The 12,717-nt window shown below is 44.3% G+C and overlaps 1 protein-coding gene across 6 annotated transcripts in view; it reads right to left on the bottom strand.

Moving 5' to 3' along the window:
* The window catches only part of CPEB4 (cytoplasmic polyadenylation element binding protein 4), a 46,461-nt gene extending 42,766 nt beyond the window's left edge, over positions 1-3,695 (bottom strand). The window contains exon 1 of one of the 6 annotated variants that reach the window (XM_067305010.1): positions 1,447-3,695. In XM_067305010.1, coding sequence (XP_067161111.1) covers positions 1,447-2,568 — 1,122 coding nt within the window. In that variant the 5' untranslated portion in view covers positions 2,569-3,695. The remainder of the gene's footprint in view (positions 1-1,446) is intronic. The other 5 variants (XM_067305014.1, XM_067305011.1, XM_067305012.1 and 2 more) reach the window with 5 other exon arrangements.
* Between the last annotated feature and the right edge of the window lie 9,022 nt (positions 3,696-12,717).

The raw sequence follows: 12,717 nt of genomic DNA, 5'->3' as shown, positions 1-12,717 counted from the left end.
TCTGTACATCAGCTATGTGTCAGGGTACAGAATGAATTAAATTGTGAGCCAAGTCTTGCTGCAGCAAGGCTGAAAAAAGACCGACTCCAGCTGTGTCCCTTTTTCTAATGGTTTCAGTGCATAAATCTGGTGTGCTGGACACAGGTTGTTTGTACTAATTCCAAATCCTAACATTAAAATCAGCTATGCATTCTAAAGCTACACGGACTCTACCTGATATTTAACCAGCTAGCAGCTCTGCAGTAGAAAAAAAGGTCTTTAATGGAAAGTTATTGCCAGCAGCTGCTCTGTTGTCAGAAGGCTGCATAGGCCCTGGAAACTGAACAGAAACTGAACAGTTTACTAAGGAGAACCGAATTGTTCCTCTGTCTGAACCCACAAGGTCATTATTAAACATATTTCTATTTCTTTAAGGTGGTTTATGACATGAGACATATTGCATGGTTCTTATCTACTGATCTTTCAAATTATTTAAAAGTAGGTCAACCTGCTGCTTACACCATGGCTAGAAATATCGCAATCATTTTGAAATTTTTACTTTTGCTCTCATTTGAAGATCCTGAAAAACATCCCACTGAATGTTAAAGAATTCTTACGTTTCGAGATCCACCCTCGAGGAGTTCACAAAAAGCACATGCACATAAAATCTAGGTTTAAGCAGTGGTCAGATGAAGAGTATTTCTACTTCAATGTTTACAGCAAATTAGGTTCCACTTTATACAGTTCTTTTCAAATTCATATAGAGTCAGCCTAGAAGGAGAGGTTGAAATGTCAGGCAACCTGCCTCCTGTCAGGATAAGGCCATACTGGAATACAGGAGACCACCAACTGACATTTGTCCAGATCTATTTTTGGTAATGATTTAATGTTCTGTAACCAAAATTTGCTACCATTGCTGAGGAAAGTAAAATATGTTAATCACCATAGAAAAAAAACAAATTTTTCAAAAAAGTCTACAAAAACCATGATGCACCACATGTTCATATGATACTGTAAAACAAAATACAACGACTTAATAGTTTTTCTCAGATTTGGTGCATCTTCAAGTACTTTAAAAGGCCTCAGATCTTTCGCGCTTCATCAGGCAACACTTTTTTCCTTACTCCTTTTTGTAGATCTACTTGCTATTTGTAACTACATATGTTCATCAATTATTTTTTAATGTGTTTAAGTATTAAGATCAAGGAAACCAACTAATTATAGATGCCTGGTAGGCTATAGATATGACCAGCACTGTTAAAAAAAAAGCATGATTCACAGCTCAGATCGTGAAGAGTGTAATTAACACTGTGACATTTCAAGTTAGACATGTATTTTTTTTTAGTTGCAAACATACAGGTCATACAATCAGACTGCATTATTCAAACCCCCATATCCCACCCTTTCTAGGGCATTTTAATGCACTTATCTGTTAGTTTTCTTACAGATAGAACAGAGTATACTCACCTGAAAAGGAAAAATGTTGTCAGCTCTGTTCAAACTGTCTTCCATCCATGATTTAGGAGCAAAGGCTGAGCTGGGTCGAGCATATTTCTGCAACTGGATATGATTACTTGCAAAATTCTTCTTTAAGGGTGAGATGGAGTTCAGGGGTGTTATCCCTCCATTCAGTCCCCTGCGGTGGTCTCGACCTTGGGACCCTCCCCACCCACCATATCCGCCACCACCAGGGCTCCATGAAGATGGTGTAGGCGATGGACTTTGGTAGCTGCTCCATGGAGAAGGTGGCTTGTTAAGATTATTAGCCAAATGAGGCAACTGATTAAAAGCAGCATTTCTATGTGTAAATGGTGGTGGGTGAGGACTTGCAGGAGACCTCCTCTGTTGCTGATGCTGATTGTGATGATGCTGAAAATGGGGGTGATGAGGGTGGTGTTGAGAGAGGGGTCCAATTTGGGGGGAAAAGCTACCACCAAAGCCAGGGCTGACATGATGTGGAAAATTCTGAAATAGCAGAGCACCATTATTAGCTGAGGCAGTAGGGACCCCTCCCTGGTGAAAAAAGCTTGCATCTTCATTGATTATTGTAGAAGAAGAAGGAGCTATAGCTGCAGACCAGTTACTAAAACCAGTCAGAGAAGATGCGGTGGATGTCAAGGGCTGCGTTGAAGTACCTAGCCCTGAAGCCTCTTGATAATCAAATGCTGTTAAGACCGGCGATTCTATTCTTATTTTCTCCTTTCCATTGCCGTTCTCTGAAGAGTTATCGCCCTGATTTTCTTCAGTTTTAGCTTTCTCAGGTTCAGATAGCATGCCTGCTTCCTGACTTTGACTAGGGGAAAGCTGCTGTTTTTCTAGGGAGTCTTGCTTTTCCTGTTGCTGAGTTTTAGATTTTTCTGACCCCAGAATCTCATCCTGAATATTATGGGCAGCTGGAGCAGGAAAGAGCCAAGCTGACCCAGCACTACTGCCATTGGCAGCTGTGTTATTATTTATAAAAGCAGCAGGGCTGGGGGTTGCATTTTGATGATGGTGTGGAGGCTGCAGATGTGGATGAAATCTGACTGGAAAAGCTGACTTATTTCCAGTGTTGTTTTGCACTAACACTCCAAACCCGTAATCCCCCATTTATTATATTTAGGGTTTGAATCCTCCCTGTAAGAAGAAGTTGATGTTTAGTGTTTACCTCTTCCTCTTCAGAGGAGAGATTAGTAAGTATCCTGGTTTTAGCTAGATATTCCAGTTTCTCCCTCCACACTATTTCAGATTCAGATATAGATTTTGTTTTTGTAAAAGATAATCTCTTCAACTATTTAAATGTGTCAATTTGTCTGTTTCCTTCCTTTGGCCAGGAGGAAGGGAAAAATAAATCTTTGGTTCACAAAATAAGAGGTTTCCTTTTTCAAAAGGAAATGCACAGCAATGAGAGAAAAAGCTTCTGGGGATAAGGATAAAGAGATTCTAACTATTCTGTTTTCTTCCTCCTCAGCAGCCTTGACTCGCCCATAAATGAGTTAAGAGGAAAAAAAATATACAATGATGTCTGGTCCCCCTACTCCTTGGCAGCAAAAAAATAGATTTAAATCTGGAATAATTTAATACATCTCTATAATCTAATATATATTTGTGTCCTGTTCAAAAAGAGTCTTTGCTGTGGGTAAGGGAAAAATTTACCTCAGAATTTCAGCATTCAGTGGGGTGAAAGGGGGGGGTGGAGTGAGTTGCAGAGGAGGCTTTTTCCCGTGCTGCTGCGTTTTCACCTATTATATGTAGCAATAATATATACTGTGTATGTGTGTGTGTGAGTGTGTGCGCGTGTGTGGTTGTTTAAAGGGGTAAGATCTTATCTCAGGAAATTAGTATTCTGTGTGTGTTGGGTGGGGAGCGAGTTGTGCAGGAGAAGGGTGGATTCTTGCTGCCGCTGCTCCTTTGGGGCTGGGTTTCCGAGCTCGCCAGACTCGCTTCTTATTTACGATCCCGTGTCGGCGCGTCCTTCACGCGAGTCCCGGCTGTCCGAAGAGGAAGGTTTTCATCTCAGAAAGCAGCAGTTCAGCGCCCGGGAAGAAGGGAAGGGAGGGGGCGGCGAGCCGGGCGGGAGAAAGGAAGGGGAAAGAGGTTTTCTCGCTCTCGCCGCCGCCGGGAGGGTGGTTGCTGGTGCCGGCTCGCCTCCTGCCTCCGAGATACGCGGGTGCCCTCCGGCCGGCAGGGCGGGCGGCCGCGGTGACGGGCGCTGGACACGCGGGCGGGCGTTGCTCCTCCTCAGGGACGCGGCGCCCCGCAGGGCCGGGCCGGAGGGCGCGGGGCGGCGCGGCGCGGCTCGGCTCGCCAGGCCCCGGGTGTCGCTGGGGTCCCCCGCGGTGTCCCCCCTCCCTCGCAAGAGTCCTGGCGTCGGGGAAGGCGGGAGGGATTTTTTTTTTTTTTTTTTTACCTCAGGAGAGGAGCAGCCTCCGGCAGGGAGGGGAAGGTGCAGGCGGCGGGGGGCCGGGCTCCTCTCTCCCCCATGGAAGGTGTTTAACCGGTTCTCCCAAATCGCCCGGAGGTTACGGGACGGGGTCTCGGCCGCGGGGCGGAGCGGACGGGGAGCCCGGCGGACTAACCGGGGCGCGGGGTCCGGCGGCGGCGGCGGCTCCGCGGCGGAGTCCTTCCCCTGCTGCGCGTCTTCTCGGCTCCAGGCGGGCGGCCGAGCCCCTCATGTAAACCAGCCGGTAGCGGGAGAGCGGCGGCGGGGACGCTGCTGCCGGGCGCTGGAAGGAGGGGGCAGGCTCCGCGGGCGACAGCGACAGGCGAGGGGGGAGGGCGGCCGCGGTACCGGCTCCGGGGAGGCGCTGCACTAGCCGGCGAGCCTGGCCGCCACGGGTCCTCCGCGCAGAGTCGCTGCTGCTGCTGGCTCGTTTTGCCTTTTTTCTTTTCTCCTTTTTTTTTTTCTCTCCTCTCTCCTCCTTCCCTTCCCTTCCCCTCCCACCCCCCCCCCAGTGGCCGCCGCTTCCTGCCTCGGTGCCGCAGCCGGTGCCTCCCTCCTCCTCCTCCTTCTCCTCCTCCCCACCCGGCCGCTGCCGAGCCCCGTCTCCTCCGGAGCGAGCTGCCGCACGAAATGACAACCAGCTGGAGGAGGCAGCGCGGCACTTCCGGTTCGGCGGCGGGCGCGCCCCCGCCCCGCCCTCCGCCCGTCTCCTCGGGCCCGGGCCACGCCCCCTCCCCGCCCCCCGGCTTCGCCCGCCGCAGCTCGGCCGCCTCGGGCGGCCATTTTTGGTAGGGGCAAGGGAAGACCTGGGTTAAGGGGCGGCCACCTTTGGTTTGGGCACGTTGCCGCGGCTGGGCAGCCGCGCTACGTAAGTGCGAAAGGTCACCCCGATGCCAGCAGGGCCACCATCTTGGACTGAGGAGCGCAGTCACCTCCGCGAGCAGCCATCTTTGTGGAGGGCACGCGGAGGGGGCGGGCTGGCAGTGGGGCCGGGGCGGTGAGGGGGCGCCGGCTGCCTGCCCCTGAAAATCAGCCACGTATCTATCAACTGGCCGGATAAAACACTGCAAAAGAAAATAGCAGCCACTCACTTGCCGTTATATATCCAGTCTTTGAGAATTCCCCTCCCCAAAGCCAGGGCCAATTCCAAATCTTCTCCTCCTGTGGTGTCTAATACCCAAAGCTCAGCTGCTACCCTAAACCCGGCCTCTTTGTAGGGCCCCGAGGCCCCCTCACACGTCCCCCCTCCATAAACCGCCCTGTCCTGCAACCTGAAAGTCACCGCAACTCTGAGGCCCTGCCTCAGTGCTGTCTCGCTCATACAATGGAGAGCAAATAAGCTAATTTAATAACGTTCAGAGAGTGGCTTATTTGGAGAAAATACAACAATAGCTAGCATCGGTTTGACTTTTTAGTTCTTGAAACATAGGAATAGGATACAATGATAAAGGGTAGTAGTAAAAATGTGTAAAAAATCTGGGAGTTTTCTGAGATTGTCGTTCTGAAAGTCTTTTTTGAAACTCTAAGTCACTTGGATATTTTAAAGAATCTCCTCAGTCAATTGCGTGATGTTGGTTTTGGAAAGGTTATGGCAAAGGCAAAAAAACCAAAAACAAAACTAGTTAGTGAAAGATATAAACACAGATAGAAGCGAATAAATGTACAATAAATTAGAGATATTAAGAACTGCATAGATCCCCAGATAACTTGACATTCGATGTAGGTGGTTTTAAGCTATTTACTGTTTGTACTGAAGGCAAATGCATTACAGCTAGACTAAAATATAGCAGAATGAAGCGGCAGCTCGCGTGTGCGGTGCCTGGGGCTGGGCTGCCCCGCACGGAACCCTGTCCATCCGTCCATCCATCCGGCAACACATGGCAAGGCCCTCATTTCTAATGTACGTTAGGGAGCCTTGGGTTGAAAGTGAATTAATATTACAGTCAGTAGTCCAGCGTAAAATATTAATTCAGCACGTTTTACGTAGCTATGTTATTTATTAAACATTTAGTGATTATTACTTCACCTAGCCAATGTATAAAAGCAATGGGCTTGGTTTTCCCAGCCTGCTAGGTATGCAAAGTGAAATTCCAGTTTCCAGATGGATAACACCACATATTGCACATCCGACTGGCTTTTCATATATACAGTTACCTGGTCTATGGGCACAGCGGTGGGTCCAAAACTGATGTGTGCTTGTCTTCCTTAAAATTTATTCTTGCAAAGGAATGTGGATTATGCAAGGGTGGCCGTCATGACTTTTGTCTACTATGCATGAGTTCTGGCAAAGAGTTCGTTTTTAGGGATGATTGCCCTTTTTTGCACATCTAGAAATAAAAATGCAAAAAAATACAGTTCAAAATTAAATAACAAAAGGATAGTGAAATTAAAATAGCTATATAGAGGTACACCAGTAGAAAAATCAGTTGAAAATGGAAACTTGCAGAAACATTTCCTGAAGAATTTTAATTCAGTAGTGGGCTGTTCACTACTACTTGCTACAAGACTGTTTCCAACCTATTCAGTCACCTGGTTGTGAGTTTGGATAATACAGATATTTTTAGCAAATCCAGTACTTCTCAAGCATTTTATTAAGTAAACCATTGCCTTTGAAATCATATATCCCATGTTTCCATGTGTGATAATGTGCTTGGTTACCTATGGTCAAAGTATCACTGTTTGTGAACACAAAATTACTGGGTTACAATATTCCCTTTTGTTTTTTATTTGCAACCTTTGTGAGCCCGTCTGCTATTAAATACTATTTTCCTCTATACTTTTCTTGTCATACTGTTACTATCATCATCATCATCGGATTCAGAGTTAACAAGCATGTCTGTCAAGAAGGTGTGCATCTGGCTCCAGTAATATACTGCTATTAAAAGTAGTTTGGGAAAGACTGATTAGATGGCCTTCATTTAATTCAAACACACCCTTGCAATGCATTAGGGTAGATGTGGATCAGCTAGAGTGGTATGAGCAGAACTTCCAAAATATGACTTTAATCACCTTGCTTGACAAACATGGTTTGCTGAAATCATGGGAGATTTCTTAATGGCTCACATTTTGATGGTATCAGCTGCCCAGCAGGATTTGTGTCGTTTTAGTCAACCTCTTTGAGGGAAAAATGCCTGAACAATGTACAAGGATTGCAGTCACTACATTTAATTACAAAGAAGAATAAATCACTGAAGAAAATAAGTAGTGTCTATAAACAAGTACATTTAACAACCCGTAAGGAAGTTGCCATTTTGATGATTTGATGATGTAAAGAAAGTCTCAAATAACGCGTCTGAGCTTTATTTGGAATGCATGAGAACCAAGCAGGTTTTTTTGAATTGCCACGTAAGTTTTGCAGAAACTAATCATCAGATCAGCTACATGATTAGCTTGCACATTTGTCAAACATTTTAAAATCAATCACTTTTAATAGCAGTAGAATCTCATTTGCTGCCTTCTTTTACAGAAGACTATCCTACTTTCCCAGCTGCCTAACACTGCAAAACCAAGCTCATTTCCAGGGAATCATGAAGATATTATTATTACTGCTTTTCATTACAGACACACTAAAATAGTGACAAGCATTCCTAAAAACTTCTTACTGCTGTAATTCCATGTATATCTAGCAGTGTAAGCAGTATTTTTTTTTAATTGCTCAAACCATAAGCTCAAATCTTTGCAGTCAAATCCACCCTTTATCATGTAGCAAGTGACATACAGATTTTCCTGTAGCTTATGTCATGACCTAACTTTGAAATCTTTAAAACATATGTGAAATTTCTAAACATAGGATCCAAATAATTTTAAAAAGCTTGGGCATCTAAATAATGTGATTCTCAAAAATTTAGAAATATAATCCTAAATTTCTCTTACTCTACCTCAACAACAAAAATCCAAGAATATTTTCAAAGGGAGGGAAGGGGGAAAGTTGTCCTAGTATCCTTTCCTTTGCCCTTGCTAACGTACAGCTGTCTGAGATTCAGCGTCCAGATTTGCTGCCACATCCACCAAATAGATGGCTGCAGCTCCGTAGTGATGGATGTAGCTAATGCCTTTCACCTGAAAAGGGTTTAGAACTGAATTACACTTGAAGTACTTTTAGTCATTACGATACCTTACGCTAATCACTATCAGCACCTAATGGATTCATTTCTGGAGGCAATTTAACGCTGCCGGCTGCCGCACAGGAGAGGAGTCCCCGACTGCTCCGTCTGGCAGCGTCAGGCAGCTCTAGCTGAGATCATCGGTGGCACCGTGCACTGAGCAGGCACCCCCAGAATCAACCTCTGGGATCGCAAGCCCCTCGACAACCTCTTCACTGAGAGACTAAATCACAAGTGGGAACATATGACTCTCCTCTGAGGATGAGAGTTTTTAGCCTGCTTTTATTTGGACAGTCTCCCTGTAACACATCACCCGATCAATGTTCGATTGTTACTCAGGTCACAGGAAAAATCAAGAATGGCCACACTGGTGTAGAAAGTCTGTTTGCTCACTTTCCTCGGTCAGGAAGAGTCTCAAGATCTGTGGTTTGTTTGCATTTAATAAAGCATCCATTCAAACTTCCAGTGATAAAACACAACAAAGGGTAAATATCTTCAGTGCAAACCAGAACAACTTTGTCAGATGCACTGCATAGCCCTGGTAAGATCATATGACCCTTAGGAGGTGGTATGCATAGCTGATAATTTAATACAGTTAACTCACAGAACACCTTGAAAAAAAGTGGAATGCCCCAACCAGAAATCTCTCCAGATCAGTCACACTCCTCATCGCGGGAGAGTCCAGGAGAGCAGATGTGGTTTTTGTGATACACCCTGAGTGTTATCAAATCAGGGCACTATTGAGCTAAGGCGTGAAACGAGTTACAGAGCTTAGAAGGAACTCCTTATGGAAAATGCCTTGCCAATGCCCCCCTTTTCTCTATCAAAGGATGTCAGCTCTCATGCATCTGCTGATTGCAGCTGTCATGGTGTCATCTGGAAAGAAAGGTGAGCCCTCAGTGACTCGACATACAAACTTCAAATATTAACACTGCACACACTGCTGATTACAGAAACATCAGATTGATGCACCTATTTAGCACTGCTGGTGGAGCAACTGAGAACTCATAAATTTATAGTCATCTTCTGCCTTAAAAATGGAGCAGAAAAGGGGTAAGAATCTCTTTTCTAGAAACAAATTTATCAGCTGAATTCTATGTATCAAAAAGCGTAACATGGCCTGATGTTTTCTTGAATGTCAAAAGCCCTATCAGGATGTCCAGATCTCCAGTTTTATATTAGTAATGTTTGTTGTATCTTCATACAAATGTCTACAGCATATTAAGACAATTTAATAAATCAAAAGTCAAAATTGCACTATACTTATAGCACAAGGACTTTAGGAAGGGTGCACTGGGCTGCATTAAAATTCAGAGGGCTCATTTATGAGATTATTAGTTCGGGTGTTCCTCCACATTACTTTAGGTCTAATGTATCGCATAAGACGCAGGACTTGCTCACGTTCAATGGTAATAAAGGCAACCAACAGACCTGAAAAGCTGCATCAACATTTTATTCTGAACAATTGCTTCAGGAAGGCTGAGCTAAAAACTCTAGGCAAGCTGTCAGTAGCAAATATTAGCCTACCCATAGCGAAAATTTTTATTTCAGAGCAGTTTTCAAAGACTGCAGAAAGTCTTCTCTAGGCCTCAGAGAAAATCCAACAGTTCATTTTTGTGCTGATGCAGCTGCAACTGCTGTTTCCTAGATCATATCTCAGCTTGGTCATTGCAATATCAAACTATGATTTTATAAACCCAGTAAACCATTTAAATCTTGTGTAAAACACATTATACATACTAATGGCTTCATTTGGCTAAGCTGCCTTTGTCATTTTTCTGCAACTGGATGAAGGTACTGTATACTGATATACCCTCAAATGTTAAGCAACCCCTTAATGGAGTGCATTGCCTTGGAGTCTTTAGTCCTTATGGAAAAAAACCCTTATCACTGCCCAGAGAACTATTCTGTGTACGGTAATTATGTAATATTAATGAACAATATTACGTACAACTGTATTTTCCAGCCCTATTCTTTGTATGGAATGTACTTTAGAATGACCTGACACTGCAAAAATGCCTCTAGCTTCCATGGCTCATGTAAAATACAATAAACACATAAATAATTTAGAAGCGGAAATAGGTAGTGTTGTCACAGCGGTAGAGTTCTTTTTGCTATACTTCAAAATCTGACAATGTGGCCTTTGGAAATTCTTGTTTTTATTTAAGGGCACCATTCTCAAACTGGGCAAAGAACTTCATATGGATGCACAGCTTTAAAATGCAAATTTGAAAGCTAATTTTATAATTTCACTTCTGAATTTGTAGAAGGAAAAAAGGATACAAGGGAGTATTTACCCACCGCAGGCTTTTGCAAAGAGCCCAGCGGATCGCTGTACGTAGACGGGATGTCTGCAGCTGAGAGCTCCTACATGCTAATCACAGCCGCGTCCAGCATCGCCTCCACGGGGGAAGCAACAGGGAGGTGCCTCCTTGGTGCCTGGTCCGCATGCACAGGGCTGCCCCCAAAACCCTTTCCAAGACAGCCCTGCCTGCCACTAACACCGGCAGTCTGCAAGCCCGGCCCGGGCACAGGGCGCCCCTTTCCGAATACACGGCAGCCCGCGTGCCTGGGCACCGACGGGTCAGCAGGCCCCCGGCGTGCCGGGACAGGCTGTCCACGGGCATCCACCAGTTGTCCCAGAGGCATCTGGAAGGCAGTAGCTGTTTAGGAGCAGAGCTGTTTTTACTAGGGAGACTCAGGTTCTCAATCTCTCTTTTTTTTTTTTTTCCTTTCCATCTCTAAAATAAAATAATTAGATATTTAATTCCTATTAATAAAGCAGGAATGCATCAGGGTTGTTGCAAGGGTCAGTTTGTTGAAGCTTATGAAGTGCAATGGTGCTACGTATGATTTTTACTGTAACTCGGTGACACCTTCATTTCTCAAAAAAAAGATTTCATAGCCTGTTCATTTGCAAAGTGGGCTAGTGCCTTTGGGTATTTGGGAAGGGCAAAAAGACAAATTGAAAAGCACCAAATCATTTAATTTCCAAGTGCATTAAGCGCATGCCTTCCAATTTTCAGACTAAAGTGTTCATCAGCTTTTTCCAAAGAGGTTTGTATTCAGGGCACAGAAAAAATTTGTGGATTTTAGATTCCTGAAATACTTAACAATGCTATTCAGGGGAAAAACAGTGGCTTCTTGTCCTAAAAAAAAAAAAAAAAGATTCACGTCAAAAGTATTAATGATTCCAAGTGACTGGTTAAGGATAAAAATAGCTTAAAAAATACAAACTTTAACTAATCAAACATTTTCAGGGACAGAATTTTCCCCAGTGCTAATTTTGAATGGGATATTATATAAAAAGGATTCAGGAAACAATATTAAGAGTCTAATTCAGAGTGACCAAAATGCTATTGGTGTCATTTTTACCCTGGAGCCGCACCGTCCCTTAACGCAGCATGTCGTGACCCAGCCGTCGGAGGCTGAGCCCCAGCACGCAGTGCTCTGCCTCAAGCTCCGCGACCAGGCGGCTTGGCTCAATCTGGAGTGTTGCTTGCTGGAATCTGTAGTCTCCAGGCTGCATCTCCGTTTTTAAAAAGGAGAGCAGTGGCAATCTGCTCCATTTTAGGCAAATTAAGTGCAGCTCTTCAGCTCCTGGCACGTTCCCAGTACAGCTCCGGGATGAACGTAATTCCATAAAATCCATAACATTCGAAGTCTGGGGCTGCCACCATTCCCACTTCCCCGTGCCTTGCGGAGCACAGAGTCCTCTGCTGGGGTGCTTCACAGGGGAGAGACATACTATGCATGTACCTAATGAATACTGGTCTCCACGTGCTAAGGGGATGAGTTAAGAAGGGAGTTTCAGCCTTACCTTTGAATTCTCTGTCTTAGGGGTTTCATGTTATAACTCTACTGGCAAGGGAGGGGGGGGGTATGTTGCATATTCGGTGCTCCCCTCCTTGCGCCTTGCAGGGGGAAAGAGGGTGTGTTTCCACCGCCGGAGCAGAATGAACTCATGCTTTCCAATTTTTCCCCATGTTAGGAAATAGGTCCTGTCTCATTACTGGTGACAGCACATATTGGTAGGTCATAGAGCAAAGGGAGAGCCTTGCGTAGAACAGCTGGGGCCCAGAGCCAGAAATCTCATTAAAGTAAGCTGCTGCTATTTCCAGCCTGTAATAGAGCTTTGGAGCTTGATTATATTCAGTGAAAGCAGGTCATTACAAACACAGTGCTTTTTGCATATTATCTAAATTGAAATAATAATATGTTCTCTCCTTTCATGTGCTGTATTGATAAATCCCAACTTATGAATGAAACATGTTGATTAGTTAGTTAAAAATAATTAGTTCCATATTATGGCTCCAAGTTTAAGGCTTGATTAGTGCAAACAAATAACTTTTCTTGATAATAAGAAGTCATTTACAGATTATTCTTTTAAATGGAGCACACAGGCACACGAATAATCTACTGAAATAAATTATTGTGCTATGTGTTTTCTCTTTCTTTTCTCTTTAACTTGAAATATAATAGTCCTTTTAGAACTTGATAGAGTATCTATATGCAGATTCTGATCTCAACAGCAATTACAGCAATGCAACTCTGGAGTTACTTGATTGGGACAGTGGCGTAGCAGATAAGAATTTGACCCATCTTTGATTCAATCTTTTCAGTCGTATAGTCCCAAAAGAAAAACAATTATTGCTTACATTGACTCATAATATTGCTCTGTTGAGCTTCTCATTATTTAACTCACATTTAAAT

The sequence above is a fragment of the Apteryx mantelli genome, chromosome 14 (genome assembly GCF_036417845.1).
Source record: "Apteryx mantelli isolate bAptMan1 chromosome 14, bAptMan1.hap1, whole genome shotgun sequence".
In the NCBI taxonomy this organism is placed as follows: Eukaryota; Metazoa; Chordata; class Aves; order Apterygiformes; family Apterygidae; genus Apteryx; species Apteryx mantelli.
This window is presented reverse-complemented; position numbering and strand designations above follow the sequence as displayed.